General features: G+C 39.6%; 1 protein-coding gene across 2 annotated transcripts; it reads left to right on the top strand.

The window, feature by feature from the left end:
* The first annotated feature begins 3,289 nt into the window (after nt 1-3,289).
* Nucleotides 3,290-19,055, top strand: vsx2 (visual system homeobox 2). Of its 2 annotated transcripts, none has more exons than XM_088648001.1 (5): nt 3,290-3,798; nt 4,765-4,849; nt 7,963-8,086; nt 12,179-12,359; nt 16,934-19,055. In XM_088648001.1, exons 1-5 carry the CDS (start codon nt 3,390-3,392, stop codon nt 17,242-17,244), a joined length of 1,110 nt encoding a protein of 369 aa, XP_088504127.1. In that variant the 5' UTR covers nt 3,290-3,389; the 3' UTR covers nt 17,245-19,055. The 2 variants fall into 2 exon arrangements, with proteins under 2 accessions (XP_088504127.1, XP_088504126.1); XM_088648000.1 differs by having other exon boundaries at nt 16,871-19,055.
* Nucleotides 19,056-19,612: the final 557 nt, after the last annotated feature.

Here is a 19,612-nt window from a genome sequence, read left to right as displayed (position 1 = left end):
TCTTGCGTGAGCCACTTGGTTAATAGATAAAGCCACTTACTTTGTGAGGACGCCCCTGTCTTCTGTCAGGAACGACTGTCTTTGAAGGGTCATTTTCAAATGATATTCCAGCGAAAACATTTTTTTTCTAACGCGTCTATGTCGTATGTAGAATATCAGTTTTTGGATGAAATGCACTAGAAAGTTTGGTGTTCAAACAAGATCAACGGGGTTCTAAATAAAAATCTGACTTTAAGTGGGGAATCTAGTTCGTTATATCGGGCTGTTATTGGATGTTGTTTCTGCACATATTCTGAAATAGGTTAAAAATGACCATTTTCGGATCATGTGGAGGTTAATTACTGAGTGGAATCGATGTAAATCAAGAAATATGCAATTCTGTTCATCCAATACTGTTTTTTCTACAGACATTTTAATTAAAAACATGATGGTATTATTTTTGAACGCCCCCAAAATCTTTATAGAAAACGAATTAGCATATGTAAATTAATCTCTAGACATCGGGGATTAATATTTGTGAGACGCCTTTTAATTAATTAGTTATTCCGCTTAATTAGTAATTAATGTCTGAAATGCTATTAGTAGATGCAATTTTAATTGAATACCTCATAAGTTGCATTTTTGTTCAGTAGTAAACAAAATACAGAAAGGCGGTGCGAGGACAATACTGAAATTACTTGAATTAGTGTTTCTTTTTTTCTGTTCTTCATGATTTAAAAGCACAATATATATTTCTGGGGCGGGTGGGTTGAAAATATTCCGGAAAAAAGTAACCTATTGAAATCGTTAAAATGTTTTGTTTTGTTTTGTTTTGGGGGGTTAAACAGACATTACACTAGCCGGCATTTCTTCGAATGGGTCAACTGTCACTTCTGCTTGCTTGATGATTTTAAAGGACAAGATTAACGTATTTTTTCGGTCTATACAGCTACAATATGATCCTTTATACTGATATCTACGCCAGGAGGTGTGATTTGTCATCTTGCTTAACGGAAAATTGACCTATCAAGAAACTAAACATTTAAATTTATTTTTTAATGTCGAGGGAGAGAGGAAATAGCACTCCATATTGCCTTTGCTCAAGCATTAATAATAAAAAGATAATTTGATATTCAAATCCAGCAGAGACCCGTTCTAAACTACTCCAAATTAAGCTGATTTGTCGCAAAATGAGGGCTTTATCCTACAGATAAGAGCTTCTTTTACGAGCTGATGAGGCGGGGATTATAGTCCTGGAAAAAAAATGTATTGAGACTGGATACTATGTGTGAGGTTCAACCAGTGAAAGTAAAGACTCTCCCAATTCTTATTGATTTTTACTTTACATGTGTTGTTTCATTAAAGAGTTTGACTCTATCTGCAAAAAAAAACTCTCTCCTTGCTTTCCGGAGAGCCAGAGAAAAGCTCCTGGTCTTGACAATTAAAACAGAAGAGATGTTGATCTCCATCTGCTCGCGTCCCCTTGGACATGATTCCTGTCGATACTCTATTTGTACGTTAGCAGTCCTTGTTCTACTGCAAAATCCGTATATTAATATAATATGAAACAGCTTAATATCCTTTAAAGTCAAGTTCATGTTTCAGCTTTACCATGAATCTTGTATTTAAGTTCACCAAATGAAATGTACCTCAATCAGACATTTTTAGCAATAATCTGATCATGCCATCAAAATATTAAATATAATCTGTTTTCCCTATCCAAAATAAGCGATTTTATATCGAAAGAAAATACCAGTAAAGCATTTGAAGAGAATAACTGTTTCGGTTTCCACTAACGGATTAGAATCTAAAATGGGGAAAAAAAATCCATTAACAAAAATATGAATAGGAACTACGCAAGCGTGATATATTAATTATGCAACACACAGGCTCTAAAAATATATAATATTATCAAATCACGTTTATCATTACTGATGCATAATAAACGTCACCCGGAATATCGAACGTATGGTAAAGTACTTTTTTTCAAGATACGCCAACGTATTAAAACGTTGAATCAGATATCTTAAATATTTCCAAGAGGTTACATCACCACCAACCTCGAGGCTACAGCACTAACCTACCGAATGTTTAAAAACACAATAATTGCTATTTTCAAAAAATGCCTTGTTGTTTTTTTCTTGCAATGCAAAACCGATATAAGTAATATAAGTTGGTCGGGCCAGTACAACGAATTCTCCGATAAACCTGGGTGCTCTTGCTTGGAAGCTACCGTGTTAGTCTCGATTTACTGTCCTGTTTCCGCGGCGCTTGTCTTAGCTGTTTAGCTCTGCAGCGTGGGGGCGATTATAAATACTTCTGTCATCACTCGGTCATAAAAACGAAAATTTCGTTTACTGTGTTAATCATAACTCTCATTTTATATATATATACTATATAGCTTCTTCTCACGTGCAATATAGTGATACAATTAGCTGTTAACAGCGGTAAGGACCCAGAAATCTGTTTTAAGCTACCAGCTGTCATTTTTGGAAGGACTTTGATTTTATGCTCGTGGTTCTATTCAGGGGCATCTGGAGATCAATTATCTATTTATCTGAAGCAGAAATACGGAAAGAATGATTATGCTAGAAAACAAATAGGCTGTAGAGATTTTCGGGGCATCGGTTTTGCACTTGACTCAACCCTTCATTTAACGCGTTAAAAAAGGTGGATAGATATCTCGTAGATCTAGACATTAGAATGTTTCGCTCCTTTGCTTCCACACCTCCTCTTTCCGATGTTTTTTTGTGTTTTACACAGTCTTGCGGCCTGTATCTTGCAGCCATGGTCTCACTCTGACAGACCTGCGATAGAATTGATCAAAACAGGCATTTAACACGCATTTCCAAATGTATTTACTTACACGCTATATACTGCAATTGCTAACGTCTACAAGCTAATATACAATACTATACAGGTGGTTGTTATGGTGTCACATATCCCCTAGTATAGTCGAACTCGAAGTAAAACGAAATATAATCAGTGTGAACACCACAACTGAATTTTGAACTAATTCCTTGGGCTAACCTTCCGTCAATTTAAAAGCGCTCACTGCATACTGCGGGCTCTCCTGTGCAGATATTACTTTTACGAAAGCGTCAGATGTCCTGTGGCACTTGAACAAGCAACGAACTCCGTAGTGTTTGTTAATACTTTCAGCGGTAGAAAAACACAGGTTTCGGTCGTGACGAGAAAGTATTTCCCTGAAATTCCTAATTACTTCCTTGATGCTGATTGGCTGCTCAGCCCTGACCCCTGTTGGGATGGACCTGTTGGATAAAAAGGGAATTTCTAGAGGGGATGATGAACATTGCACAGCGGCGCGTGCACTGGGGACCAAACTTGGGGGAGAGAGAGAGAGAGAAAGAAAGAAAAAAAAATAGTCAGGGAATACAGTCGAAGAAATCATGACAGGGAAAGAAGGGTCAGTGTTGTCGGAGAGTTTAAACAAGCCCAAAGCGGCATCCCCCGCTGACAATGTGGGGACAAACAACCACCAACCATCAAAGACAAATTCCTCCACCGCTCCCAGATGTACGGGATTCGGGATCCAGGAAATTCTGGGGCTCAATAAAGAGCCGCCCTCCACCCCCAGGACCGCCCTGGAGTCTCTGCCGGCTGGAGCGCACTTGCTTGCCGCCAGGTCGGTGCTGGGTCCCGCCGGAGTTGGGATGGGATTAATTGGAGCTGGAGGAATCCCCTCATTTTACAGCCAGCCTGCCTTTTTAGAGGTCCTGTCAGACGCACAAAATGTCCACCTGCAACCCATTAACCGGACGATTGGACCCTTGGACGCAAGCCAGACCGCTAGCTCAGGTATAGGAAAACGTTGGGCATCGTGGAAATCTGCAAATGAAAACCGAAATGCATTGAATATGTTTGGTTTAATTCATATGTTTATGTCTAGCTATTGCCAGAAATATTTAGCGTATGTGTCGAAGTCTCGACCGTCGGAATTTTGTATATAAGAACTTTTTTTTTCATTCTTTTATTGAGTGGTATTTCAATTTTCTAGCCCTCACTGTTCTTGTTTTCGGACTTCTGGTCGCTGTGTATCAAACGCGACAGTAAAAAAAAACGCGTACTGTGTCAATAAAAATAAAATTATACAAATGGAAGTCTTGAAAGAGTTAATCATACAAGTCAAAGTTACATACCGAGATCCAATGATTCACTTTGTGACCCCGTGTGAGTCTGTATTCAATACTATTTGTATCTGCCATCATCGAATCAAAACCAGATTATAAATCAAAACATTATGAATGCTGCAAGCAAGTTGCTTTCGTTTTCGGGGTTTATTAATACTGTGTTCCCCTTCAATCTTTAAACATGATTTGATTATATTCACAATTGGTGGTTTTTAAAGCACCGTGTATAAATATTAACACATGCCTTAGCACCGGGCATTTTCCTATAATAAAATTACTTAATTAAATTATTAATGAAAATGACTAATAATATGTTGTTTTGTTTTGAAAATTAACAATTAAAACCATCCAAGGTTTATAAAAGCTTTTCAAATATAATGTGATAAAATTTTGCTTCCACTAGACTCTCGTGAAATTTCAAATGAGTTAACACGTATTATTTTTTAAAAGATATGAGTAGCTTTTACTTTCTTAAATTAACATTTTTATTTTATGCCAGGTGCCATTTAGTTTAGAAACAGTATTTAAAAAAAGTTTTATATGAAACCTATTAGAAAAAGCGAACTGGTCTTTTTTTTAAAATAATAAGATCTGGTATTTTTTTAAATAATAAGAATAAGATTTTTTTTTTCAGATTCCGAAGATGTTTCTTCAAGTGAAAGGAAAGTTTCTAAATCTTCGTTGAGTCAGAGCAAGAAAAGGAAGAAAAGGCGACACCGGTAAAAAGATTCTTTCATCTATGGAACACCGCTGTTATTATTATTATTATTATTATTATTATAATTATTATTATTATTATTATTATTATTATTATTATTATTATTATTATTGATGATGTTGGAAAAAATAATTAATGTAGGAAAAAACTTTGGTTAAGAAAACGTTAAATATTACACAACTCAATATTCAGCTGAGGTAATGCAGTTTTGTAGTGTCTTCAAAAACCAACAAAAAACAACAACAAATGTTTAGTACCAAAAATGACAAAAAGATCAGCTCCCTTAGCTTTAAATGAGAAATTGCTTGTTCGCTCACTTGTTTAGCTGATCTCGATGTTATGCTCTGCGTGCGTTAACAGTTCCCGTGATCCGCTCTTCTCTGGTAGATAAAGTGGAAATAATCCGGAAACCTTTTCATCTGCTTAGATTCTAAGTGAGATGGAAATGTTTGGATTTGATTAAATCTGTATATTTGGGGCTATCGGTGCATATACTGCAGTGCATGTCAGGTCTGTTATCATCATGAAATATATAACATTAAAAAAACAGAAACGGGTGGATGGGGAGCTTTCCTTAGACCTGGAAAGACGACGTAACGGGGGAAAAGGAAAAAGAGGTAATTCCCTTGTAGACAGGAGATATACATACTGTACGAGTTTTTATACTAATACTAATTCATTGGATTTTGATCGCGATTACCACTGCAATTAACACTTTTAAGATGGGCGGTTATAGTTATGTAAATATGACGTGGGAAATAATTTATCTTTCAAGTAGCACTCTGTTGCTTTTACTCTGTAAACATGGGGTTGCGGTTTAATGTTATATTTGGTTCCAGATAAAAAGGGAGGTATCGGTAATAATCTGTTTCTTCTTTATGGAGCCGTCTCGTGCTTGTTGAGTGTTGTATTAATATTCCCTTCGATTACCCAGACGACTGTGATAAAAACGGTGATACAGGCTATATAAGCTTTTATTCAATTTCCAATGATTTGTTCAATTGCCAATTTTGTCTAAATGGAACAAAATCTTTGCGCTGTTTGATTAGTTAGATTTAGTTAGATTGACTAATGCAATGGGCTAGCGATACCGAGATAATACATTTGGCAGTGGAGCGTTTTAGGGGTGTTCATCTCAGTTGCATAAGGCACTGATAATAATCAAACTACATCTATATGTTTCTTCCTTACGTCGAACATATTGCAATTACATCGAATAACAAAGAAAAACATACAGGCTCTTTTCTATATTCCTTCAGATCCATTCCATTGGACATTCTAATGATAACATCTCGCACAATTTCAATTTGAAGGGCTCCTTTAAAAAACTGCAAGGATTGTCGATAACGTGGAGCGTGAATTAAAGAAATCGAACAAGATGATTTGATCGTTACACAATAATTTTAGGACATAGCGTGCGATTATCAGTATCGGGTATTTTGAACATTCGAACATGTTACGCCTTATGAACATGGAACAGCTGCCTTCACAAACCGTTGGCAGGCTAATAACAGACTTTGCCCGAAATTAAAACTCATAATAAAATCCTGCGTGGCTCTGGGGCCACAAATCAGACAGGTACCGACCTTGTCGTATTTAGCTTTGCCAGCGAAACTGAATCGTAAACTGTTCGGGCGAATTAAATTTTTAAAAAAATCACTCTGCTCCCCCTCTCACCTTTCAGCAGAACAAACATAGACCCGCCTTAAAAATAATAAACGTACCACCAACCTGTGGTGAGACAACTCATTTCAGTGTTTTTAATACTCAATTTATTTCATATTTTGTAGAATCTGTAGAATATTTTGTAGAATAAATACAATTAGTTTTTAAAAACTATTAGTATTTATTATAAAAACAAATTATCGAAATATTTTTCCACCTCCATATTTTTTCGAAGCACTAATTATCCTCCCTCTTTAATATTATTTACAGAATATATGTCCTCGAGTGTAAATTCAGGAAACACATTTATATAAATACGGAAATATTACAACCACAAACTGACTGCGCAGGCTAGGTGAAACAGAAACCAAAGAACTAACATTAAAGCAGTATACAGATAACGTGGGGACAGAGTGGCCCAATAGTGTGTGAGAATCGAAAGCATTAGTGCGGTATAATTTAGGAGTTACTGAACAACAAAAGACGAGAGTTGAGAAATGCTCGGTAATTTTTTTTTTCCAGTAAATCTGGTCAGAAAAAATGACCAGTGCAAGAGCAAAATTTTTGAAAATACTAAAAATGAATGATGAATCCTTTATTAAGAATTTTTGTGGCATGTTGATTCAGCAAGAGAAATTAGAAGAGGGGCTTTATCACCAAGGAAACAATGAGTTGAGAAATGAAATCCTAGAAATCTTCATTCACCCAGTGGGTGCATTAAATATGACTGATATCCAGGGGATTATATACAAAAAATATATCAAGCCAAGGCTAATGTCTGATTAATCCAACTTCAGTCATCTAGGCCATTTAATTCAAATTCAATCAGTTGTTCTGGGTAATACGGAAAGCTATATGAATTCCAGCTTGAACTACTATTATCTAGTCATGTTTCTGGAACTTGTATTACTTCGTTTTTTTGTGTTGCTTGCTGTTCAGTAATTTACCTCATTTAATCTGGCCAGATGAACCATAGATACCGGTTGGTAATGATTGGTAAAGGGTAACGATTCCTGACTTTCCACATGGAGAGTGGGGACATGATGCCGAGAGTCTGGCTGGAGGCCGAGCGTGAAAGTGCAAGTGAAGGGCAGCAGATCTTGCACAGGCTGACAGGTAACAGCTGAACAGTCCCCACTAAAGGCAGCCAGTGGAGACCAGGCTGTGCTCTGGACGTGCAAGACTGTGAGGCTGTCCGCACGCCCACACAGCAGTGAGCAGAGTTAATACCTGATGATTTTTTCTTTCCTCAGAGGAAACTCATAGCTTTCTTCAATTTCTAACAACAAAGCGGAGCAAGTCCCTGTCCCATAGTGCTTTGGCTCTATTTAAGGTTGGCGGTTTTCTGAGAGACTGACAGTCTTTTCTGGTGCACCTGTGCAAGTGGAGGCAACAAGTGGCGATTGACTTTCAGTCTCTTTTCCTAATCATTTGATTTCCTTCCTGTAGTACTATCTTCACCTCTTACCAGTTGGAGGAATTGGAGAAAGCCTTTAACGAAGCCCACTATCCGGATGTGTATGCCAGGGAGATGCTGGCCATGAAGACAGAGCTACCCGAGGACAGAATACAGGTAGAGAAATGATTGACCATTTGTCTTTCTGAGGACGTCTGCTGCCTGTTTCACTTGTCGAAGCAGGACACAGCAGTCTTGGTTCAGATGCTATCTTGATAACCCACCCCTGATTCCGGCTTTTATCTCTGGTCCTCTCTTGATACTCCTCAGCTGGGTTTCTGCCAATAACAAGGATAAAGTTGTTTTCATTTCTCTTTCATTACTATTTATAACCTACCCTTTTCAGATCCCCGAGTAGGATATTATTACTGTAGAGTAGAGGTATTTATTGTCATATGTACAAGTACATTGGCATTCTTATTCCAATATCCGATTTCTCAGGACATACAGTACACAGTACCACAGACAACACCACACAATGTAGACAGTACATTACACCAAATAATAAAACCAGAACAATAAATACGTGGTAGTGAAATTAAACATGGTTGACGACACAAAAAGTGCGTAGTGCAGACGTGCATTGAGTCTGAACCACCGAAGTGAGCTGTTAGTTCACTTCAGTGAAAAAATAGCTTTTTCTTATTTTTTTGTCATACAAAAAAAATGTCATACATCCCCATCGAGCTTGGAGGAGGTGAGATGTGGAGGTATGTTCACGCTGCACAGAGCTCCTTGACGGAGCTTCTGAGCACCGTGAGCAAATAGCTCACTTCATGTTTCCTCACAACATAAAGAAGGTCTTTCGGTGGGTGTTTCGGAAGCCCTTTTCGGGAGAACAGGCATTGTTAGTGGAAATCAAACCGAAGAAAAGCTAGAGCAGTAAAATATGATAAGAAAACGAAAAAATGCGCTGCTGTCCCTCTAGGTTCTCTGCTAGTCTTCAGCAACGTGTAAAGAAAAACATTTTCATGTACCTCATCTGTGCCGTACAAAGTAGCACAACCTGTTTTGTAAAATGTAATAAACGTTAGGGAGAAAGCCTCCAGCGTAGGTTGGAGAGTAGGATCAGTAGCTGTAATGAATTAGGGGTATGAATACGATTTAGCTCTTACTCCAATCCCAAAGACGCAAGAGACTGAATTGCTTTACGGCTCTTCATTTGGCGATTTGTGCATATGAAGCCAGAAGCAGGAGCACAGGTGTTAGGTACCAATGTTAGGTCTTGTCAACGTAAAATGATACCAGCTGTCCGGAGCTGCTAACTTTCAACTGGCAAAAAGGCCATTTCAAGTTATGACAGTTGTAGCTCTGAGCTGTGTGTCGTGTGTGTAATTTATGCCATAAAGGTTATTTCCAAAAGACTACAGTATTCTTTGGATCAATGAGACGAGGGAAATTCTAAAATGATGAGAAATACATTGCATTAATTATTTTGAGGTGAATTAATTCTGCTAGTGGTCCGGTTTTTGCGTCGAGAATTATACTTTAGAAAGGACAGTCTTTATGATGATAAGTAAGGCTTATGATAATAATGAGAAGAATATTTGCAAGTTGACCGTTAACCGTTAACGTTTCAATTTCAACGTCTTACTAAAAACACAAAATGACTAAGACCTCCAACAACGGACCGTAAAAATTCAAACTCTTGATGTATCACCCCAAAATTAATTGGTCGGACGTGCGAAAAGGAAATCATTCAAGACATCACCTTTAAGTTAGAAGTAGAAGGGTTCGCTAAGTATAACAAACGGGGTTTTCTGAAGACCACAGGGACCGCGATTCTTAGCACTGTCGTCATACTGTTTAGGACATGAACAGTAAAATGATGCTGGCAGGTGTTGAAGTGTGCGCAGTGATGTTGTACACAGGTATTAAATGCGGGTCTGTATTTCTATCTCCACACGGCACTTCAATTCCTCTTTGCCCTCTTAAAAAAAGATAAATTACGTCCCCGCCCCCTCGTCCACGTCTGGGATTTTCAACACATCTCTCTCATCGTGTGCAGTTGGATGTGAAACATTTTTTTCCCTCTCCCAAGAACAGCTCTAACGACCTAATCATGCAATCAGGGCGGGAGAAGATTGCAGTGTGACCCCGGACCATCCATCTGCCAGAGAGCCTTTTAATTTCATTTCCATTACGGCTGCCTTTGGAAAATAAATAAATATATTCCACCCCTAAACAAAATTAACACCCAATTTTCTCATCGAGTGTAATTAGTTAAATCAGATGAGCCCGCGGTGTCCCCAGGGAGGGTGGGCGCGAGACTAGGAGTTAAAATGAAATGATAACTACATTGAATTAATTAGCACGGGTCAATGGCGGAGATCCCCCGGGCTTCGCTGGTTTAATTTCCCGTGATATTTGAGCGCCTGTCGACCATCGATTGGGCTTGAAATTAACTTATTTTTCAATCAGCCTTCCGTTGCCCCTGGGGTCGCTTCCCCTCTCGCTTCCCCTCTGGTTTTCTTTGAATGCCAGAGAAGCAATTTTTCATCAAAAAACCCATCTCTTGTATGAGATAAGGGTTATCATCAGAATTACGAGAAAGGGTTTCAAAAACGGTTTTGATAATTTTTAATTTAATGTCTGCCTCTTCCTGCGAACCCTAGCCCCCCCCTCCTCTTTCCTCCAGTCTGCAATCCAAACATCACGAAGCGCATGGATAGCTCGCTCTTAAATGCTTGGAGCTGGCTGCGTGGAAATCAATTTAGACGCTCCTTAAACTGACAGATCGCTCCAGGCTTTATCGGCTAGAAACAAGTGGCTGACACTGAGCGCTCTGCAGGTTAAACATCTAGACATGACACCGGCCATCAATTCACTTTATATCCCAGGCACAGGGGTGGGTGTCTGACACCCACAACATTCCTTTACTACTTCTGTTCACATAGAGAAATGGGCAAACACAGAAGACCGACAGATTTCTAAGAGCAGTGGAATGAAAAGTTTAAAGAAACGTGTTGCAACGACAGGCAATAGCAGTTGAAGGTTTCGGAAGAGAACTGCAAGCTTTCATTTTTACGGTGCTCCTCAATAATAATGAACACACGAGAGACTGTATGACCAGCAGAAGGTAGAATGACATGATAATTACATTGAAATAATCAGCACTGTTTTATGGAGTAAAAGCAGTTCGCATTTTTACCACCAGGGCTCGCTGCCACGTATGCTATATGTACAGTATGCGCATTTCATAATATGATACGGCAACCCTGAATTGGAAGAATCGGTTCGAGAGTGGAGGGATGGGTAATCTGATAGGATTGGGAATTCGTTCTGGCACTAAAAAAAAAAAAAGATTTGTATAGTAATCAACTCAAAATAAACGGTTGGCAATTTATTCAGCCTTATCCTTTGTAGAAATGAGACTTCACCATAAAAATCAATGATCATGACACACTTCCCCATAGTCCACGGATGGTGGGTTTTGACCTTGGCCATGATTTCCAAAGTGGTTGTGCACACTGAGGGGCTCCTCCTGGAGCTACGTGAGGGTCCCTGTGTCCTGTTACACAGCAGCAACTTGTCAGGTACCTGTGAGATCACAGTGTGGCCACTGAGAGTTATTCATTTATTTGTGTTACTCTTTGACTTGAAGCCATGAATTAACATATGTGCACATTTGTATAGCTGGGCAGTTTACTGTAGTAAAGCATCTTGCTCAAGGGAACAACCGCAGAGCCCAGTGATTATAATCTTCAACCTTCCCATTACGGGCCTAAAACCTTCACCTCCGTGCTGCTGCTGCTGCAGATTAGGTGAGAGTGGTATCGCTTCAGGTGTGGAGACAGGGCAGCCCTGCGCTGGTACGGGCAGTAGTAGCATTCGTGTGAAGTGAATAAGGAGATGGCAACTGTGAAACGAGGAAGTGGTCATTTTAAAACACAATCTCTTCAATTCCAGAGGCCAGTGAGAAGGACGAGTATTTGAGTCCTGACTGTCAGGGCTCCAGTTGAGGGAGTCCTGTTGTTCCTGTCCTGGGCCTCACGGCCCGCAGGGTGTTTCCTTCCTAACTGCGAAGGCCCCCAGGAGCAGCCTGAGCTCAAATCAGGGGTGTCCAAGCTGCAGGGGTTTCGATAAAGCAGATGTAGCCACACCAGGGAGGAAGCCGAGCGCGGGTGGGATGTAGACACGCCGGGACAGGCATAGTTCGGTGTTTGTGGGGGTACGGTATTCCTGACCTGCCTGGGGGCTCCTGTCCAGGTGTGGTTCCAGAACCGGCGTGCCAAGTGGAGGAAGCGCGAGAAGTGCTGGGGCCGCAGCAGCGTGATGGCGGAGTACGGGCTGTACGGCGCCATGGTCCGGCACTCCATCCCCCTGCCCGAGTCCATCCTCAAATCTGCCAAGGATGGGATCATGGACTCCTGTGCCCCCTGGCTGCTTGGTAAGAAGATCAGGCGCCATTTTGGAATTGCGTCGTCCTCCTTAGCTCTCTCTTTTTGTGCACTCTCTCTTCTGTGCTCTTTCCTGTCTTTATCCTTCTGTCTCTCATTCTCCACCCCATCCTCCAGCCCATCCAGGTGGCCGACCCGTCTGCAGGGGTCGCGCGGAATTATCTGAACTTGCACAGCTACCACTAACCAGACAGACCACAGGAACAGGGAGCCTGGTGTGTGGAAGAAAAGCAAACCCAGTTGGCAGCTTCATTCTAGCTCTCTAGTTGTGCAGTGAAAGCACCAATCTTTGTGTATAGAACCAGTTAGGTGAAATCACAGAGCCTTCCATGAGATCTTAAGCTCAAGTGAAGACGCAGGAACTGCTGGACATAAATACCTTTTCCGTGCTCCATGAGCCGCATGTTTTCATGTTTTTTGAAACAGGAAAATGAATGAGTTGATAGTTTAAGAGTACTACGACAGACTCTCGATGAAGTTACGAATAGTACCCTGCCACCCATAATTAATAAGAATCAGTGTGCAGATACTCTTAAACTGTGGGGTCATAAAAGAATACTGCACCACATATTTATAGTTTCTATTGCCTGGGGTTGGTTAAAATTTAGCAGGGATATAGTTTAAGTCAGTGTTTAAGAAGACTGTCTCTTCTATCTGCTAACTGGTGATATGCAGCAAATCACAGTTAATCGGGTTGTCTTAGGATAATCCTTCTTTTTTGCGTAACCCATCACTCTATTGATTACAATCTAACAATGCGATGTTTTGGATTACAAAGTGAAGCCAGTGCGTGCAGCAGTAACACGTAGTAATTTTAAAATACTCATGCAGACTCACTTGTATTACATAGTGTGACAGGAAGCAACAGTTTTTGTGTGGGCTTCCAGGATCCAAAAAGGAAGCCACAGAGCCTTTATGACCCCACTGCAGCCCTTCTGTGACCCCCGAGAGGGTGTTGAGCCACAGTTTGGGGATTATTGTTGACAGACTGTTCACACTTCAACACACCCTCACTGCCATTCACACCTCAATGTGGCCATAACACTGTTAGGTCAATGCTTCTGCCATGACATAAGAATGGTGACAAACCAGAAAAGACAAAGCTGTTTCTTGAAGAAAGACAAAGTAATGGCTTCAGCAACATGGCTGGGTAATAATAATAATTACTTACACTTATATTTCTGGACACTCCACTCAAAGCTCTTTACAGTTAATGGGGACTCCCCTCCACCACCACCAATGTGCAGCATCCACCTGGATGATGCAACGGCAGCCATAGTGCGCCAGAACGCTCACCACACACCAGCTCTCAGTGGGGAGGAGAGCAGAGTAATGAAGCCAGTTCATAGAGGGGGGATTATTAGGAAGCCATGATTGGTAAAGGCCAATGGGAAATTACACCCCTACTCTTTTTGAGAAATGCCTTGGGATTTTTAAGACTGAAGGACGGCGCCTGTTTACAGTATAGTGTCCCCATCACTATACTGGGGCATTAGGACCCAAATGGACCGCAGGGTGAGCGCCCCCTGCTGGCCCCACTAACACCTCTTCCAGCAGCACCCTTAGTTTTTCCCAGGAGGTCTCCCATCCAGGTACTGACCAGGCTCACACCTGCTTAGCTTCAGTGGGTTCCAGTTGTGAGTTGCAGGGTGATATGGCTGCTGGTGTACCTTGTCCCACACCCCCACAATCATTTACGTAAAGAACTGCCTCCTGTTCTCAGTTTTAAATGCCCTTCCACTTACTTTAGTTTCCACTTTGTTTATTCTGAAGAAGATAGTTCTACATGTTGACTTTGTCAATGCCTTTGAGGATTTTAAATACTTGAGTCAGGTCCAATCATAGTCTTCTCTTTTCAATGCTGAAAAGATTCATTTTTGTTCCCTTGTCAGGTGTAGTGATGAGGCACATGAAGTTAATGTTCCAGTATATTAAAGATAACTACCTCAGCACTTCTGTATCTGGTGGTAAAATAAATTGAAATAATATGATATATAAATAATATATATTTTCCTCCTTCCCACTTCAGATATTAATACCTTAACTTTCTGCAGTTAAGGTTCTTAGACTTTGAAATAGAAAGAACACAGGAGTAGGAAATATTTAATTAAAGAAATAATAAGAAATAAATTTGAGAATACATTGGCATATATATCATGTCTTGATATCTACAGTATGTTTAGGATTAATCCCTAAATCAGAAGTAAAATTATTCAAAAGCACCATTATGTATGCAAACCAGCATCCCTGAGAGGATCTTATTTTGAAGCGAAGTGGTATCATTATGTGTTACTATGTGTTAGCATTCGTTCTCAAACAAAATCCTCCAGTTTTTCAGATAATGTGAAAATACGCTAATAAAAACATATTTCTGTGTATTTTTAAACAGATGCTCATGTATAAATATGATTTTTTGTATAAAGAGTAACAACATTTATCCAATCAACTGCATAATATATTTCTTCATTTGGTTCAATATTGGCTCAGTATTAAAATGGGTAGCAAGCACCAATTTATTTTGTAAATTAAGAACTTAACATTCACTGCCAAAGCAGTAGCTTATTCAAGCCTTTATTTGAAGTGGTAGTCTTACATTCCACATTTATTCCAACACACTTCCATATATTTTGGAAAACAGTATTTTTGATACGTTAATTCCATGCTGAAAGGGGAAAAAAAGGGACACAATGCTTCACCTGTGGAGCCTTCTTCAGGTGTGTTACATTCTTTCCTTCTTCACACACTTGAAACCGACACGTTGTCTCTTTTTTTTCCTTTCAGCATGGAATAAACCTTTATCTGTTCCTTTGCAGCATAGGCATGCTGACAAAGCTCCCTACTTGAATTTATACAATATGGTGTCCATTCTGGGGGTGTCACATCCTCTTTCATCAACAAAAAACGTCACTGAAACCAGGATAAACTCTGACCCGATGTGCCTCTGTTATGTAGCTGTCCCTCAAAGCAATACAAGATTATACATGTCAGAATGTATTGGTAACTTTTAAGAAGCATCTGTTTTTAATCTGCTAAGAGAACATGGATTAGTTTTTTGGTTACTCTGCTTTCACATCATTAGTATTGATTGTAGTGCTTATAGTTGCTCTGCAGCTGATGAGAGGACTTAAGCCAACAGCCAAATTGATTGGGACCAACCACCAACCTGAGGATTTACTCCTCCACTCGCATCACCATTTGTTTTGGTCTCCCTGGTAATGCGTCCTGGGTATTGTCAGATCCCTCGCAGATGATGAGTGCCATTTTATAGTCACGGGTCATCGGTGGGCACTGCTAATGAGTTTCAAAGTTTATACTAGTAAAAACAAACAACAAACACTCAAGATTAAATTGAGGGAAGTTGCTTTTTGCAGTTCCAATTTGTCGTCTTTTGACTATGAATTTTAACTACGTGGAGGCAGATGTTCCCTTGAACATTTCAGCTAAAGTAGGCATAGCTAGTTAGTCTCTCCCCAGTTCTTAAACACAAAAATAGTCACAAACAAGAGGAGGCCATTTAGTCTGTCTAGCCTGTTGAGTAGTTTGAAGCTCATTGATTCAAACATCTCATCCACTCTTTACTTGAAAGAAGCCAGGGTACTGCCTTCAACATACCAGTGTCTTTTTCAATTCAAATATTTATTGTTGCTTTCACAAATGCATTCTCAAGGACCCCTGACTGGTCTAACTTCTTTAACTTGTTCATCAAGTCAAAAACATCTAGCAACAATGACTGACCGAAGAGTGAAATGTCAGAAAGCGTGCAACCTATTAGACAGCACAATCTTGATGTAAAATTGAACACTTGCAAAGTCACAGAGGAACCTTACCATTTAAATATATGTATACTTATCTATATATAGATACACAATATAGGCGTAGGTATAAAAGTCATTCCATTTACTTTGTGAGAATTGCACTAGAAACACGCAGCCTGCACTTGAAATATGAAACAACGAGACATTCGTATCAAAGTTTTAATGCACAGATGTCTATTCAGCTTCATCATTCATATTCATAAGGATGTTGTTGGTTTGTATAGTATTGTGTGTATTAGTGATTATAAAAATTATTGATAGATTATTTATGAGTGTCCTCAAATAAGGACTGTTCAGCCGAAGTTCATCTTGCTGGTCAATTTCATTAAAAATGATCAGTTGCTGATATTTATAAAGATCTTCTGAGCACAGAACTTGAGGTGATCTGGTCTTTTGGACCTGTGATTGGTCTGCCTCCTTTTACATGATATGATCACATATCTCTTTCGAAAGCAGGCTCTTTCATGCTCAGAACAGACTTGGTAGTTCCTGTGCGCAACAGTTCTTGTAAATGTTTTATCAGTCTTTTTACCCGCAGTCATGGTTCACACATGCATCCACTTTCCATTCTCTCTCTCTCTCTGCTCATGCATGCTCATTCTGGAGAAAGCAAAGCAAACTGAAGAAACAGTATTCAGCACCTGCTATAGCTTAATCTGGAATCTTTCTTTGCTTACTGTTTTCAGTTCAAGATGGCTTTCCAATGACCAGACGGTTTTCTAAATCCGACTACCCACAATTCTTTTTAGGGATGCACAAAAAGTCATTGGAGGCGTCAGTGACCCCCTCAGCAGGGAAGCCCGATGCCACTCAGTCGCCAGCCAATCAGAAACAGGATGAGCTGGAGGCAGAGGAGAGGAGGAAAGAGTCCAAGTCACCCATTTCCAAAGAGGAACTGAGGGAAAACAGCATTGCAGCACTCAGGGCCAAAGCACAGGAGCACAGTGCTAAAGTGCTGGGGACAGTATCCAGTGAGGGACCGGGGAACAAGATGGAGACAGACGACGCAGAAGAGAAAACCAGAGATCCGTTAAATTCTTCAGAAGAGGAAAAAAAATAAATACAAATGTTACCTTTTGAAAACAAAGGACTTTCTTTGTATCTTAGGACTTTTCAGTGCCCTTGCAGTACTTTAAACCTCTCTAAGAACTCTTTCAGAATCGTCAAATCTCCGTCACTTTTACAGCTTTTATAAGTGTAACATACATGTATATTCATGTAGTTTTTTTCTAGCCACGTAATTATGGTTTGCTTCTTGTCTTTCCTCCTTTGCTTTTGCATAAATCTTTCTCTCTGCACAAAGATTGTTTAGCTTCAAAGACAGAACGTCTCTTACAGGTGATACAAACCTACTGAAGTGAAAAACACCCACTAGGAGGCAGTCAAGGTCAACAAACTCAGTAGTAAGGTGTGATGTCTTTCATGCATGGTTCTCATGCAACTTTTATTCCTGCTGTATGCATGGTCCTGCACAGGAGCATTGTATATACTGTTTTATTACCTGTCACTGGAAGAAAAACAAACAAAAACTGTTGTCTATATTTTCTGAAATTGCATAAAGACATAAGAGAATAACCTGAATTTAAGCCCTTTCTGCAGTCATATGCAATTAAACAGAGAAAATCAAATCTCTCCAATTTCGGTATCAGCTCATGCAGACTTCAGAAGACCTTTTGTCCTGTGCTTAAACCTTGACGCAGTATCCAGTTTTTTCCACATGACACTCAGTATACTCAATTTGAGATCCCAGAAATCCCAAAAGGTGTCCACTTTCATCTGAACTTGCTCGTTTTTACTTTCTAAATTATCCAGATCTGTCACTGAAGCCTTGTTTAAATTGACTTTGTTAATTAGGATGGCAGCTAGGTTTGGTTTTACAGGTCTGTATTGGTGGGGCAGGCAAGCTTGTATTCACCATGAAAAGACAGCTTCTCCCTTTTCAGGAGTAAGGATGAGAGCACATACAAAATAATAATTCTCTGAATCCCATAACTGGAACTTAAACTTGTGATGAACATCTGGGCTCAGTGGTTAGTGGGATGTGGCAGCAAGCCCTTTGTTTGTGAATGGAATTCACTTCTGGATTTTTTCAACACCCATTCCCTTAATAATAACTGTAACTTGTAACTGCAAATGTAACTTACTTTTGATACCATTAACCTACTATACATTGTCTCACCCACTGTTTTGAAGATCTGGTGCTCGATGAAGACATCGCCCTATATCTTGTATCCAGAATGTAACAATGAAGCAGACAAGATTCCAGATTAGAAAAGAACACTGACCCATCTGATCATTCCCATCTAATAATCCTTTTGCGTTTGTCATCACACTCTAGCATAGATAATGCAGACAAAGGCCAACAAGTACTGGGTTTTAGATCTGAGATTGCTAGGAGGGCCAGACGCTCGACTGTACCAAGTGGAACTTATTTGTGAGGATAAAAATTACTTTAGCTGATGACAGGTTTTGCATTCTATTTCTGGACTGTTTAAAGCAGATGTTATCTGGGCTTGAGATAAGAAAGACTCCGGTTTGACCATACATAAACCCATCTCCAGAGAGACAGTTTCCATCATCCTCTCATTTACATTAAAATGCCATTATTGCAACAGCCCACCATGAACGAACACTGATAAATATCTTGTGATGAGTTTAAACCTGACCATTCTCCGGATCTCTCCACGTTACCAAGCAGCTTTAGAATGTACTTCTTTCTGGTGTAAATGGTGTAAATAATGGGAAAATAGCATACCACTGAAGTGTGAAAAACATGAAATATACTTTAATGTAGCTAAGAATAAAACAATGTGTTTTTTGTTTTACCTTTCTGTATGATAAAAATAAAACGTGCAATGGTTATTTAGACAACGCGTGTCGTGTGTCCTACAGTTCTTTCATCAACTTCTGTATTCATGTTTCTTCCACAACCCCCTCCCTGCCTGATTAGTCTGTAAAGCGCGCTTATTTGTCTCTTTGCAGTTATTTTAAAATTCCTTAAATTTTCGCCAGTACCTTAAGCAAACGAGCAACCTATTAAGAACAAGAAAATGTAAGAATGTAACAACCTCCGCACACATCACAATTCTTAATATATGAATAAATCTTAGTATGTGATGAGTTTGAACAAACATTTTGTTTTTAATCCAGCTGCAGCACTGTTTAGACACCAAAACAACAAAAGACATTACCCACGGCTGCAACGTAATGTTACTAACACGATGTTTTAGACGAATTCTGCAGTTGTTTTTCCTCAGTCCTCGGTTGAAAATCTTGTATTGATTGAGTTTTTTAGCTTTTAAAATACTACTCCCGGACAACAGAAAACGAAACAAAAAGGTTTGGTAAAGATGAACTGTCATGATTCCCCGTTCACGCTGTTATATATAAACTACATACATCCAAACGTTCAGCTGGGTTTAAAACGT

The sequence above is a fragment of the Lepisosteus platostomus genome, chromosome 10 (genome assembly GCF_059453375.1).
Source record: "Lepisosteus platostomus isolate fLepPlt1 chromosome 10, fLepPlt1.hap1, whole genome shotgun sequence".
Lineage (NCBI taxonomy): Eukaryota > Metazoa > Chordata > Actinopteri > Semionotiformes > Lepisosteidae > Lepisosteus > Lepisosteus platostomus.
This window is presented reverse-complemented; position numbering and strand designations above follow the sequence as displayed.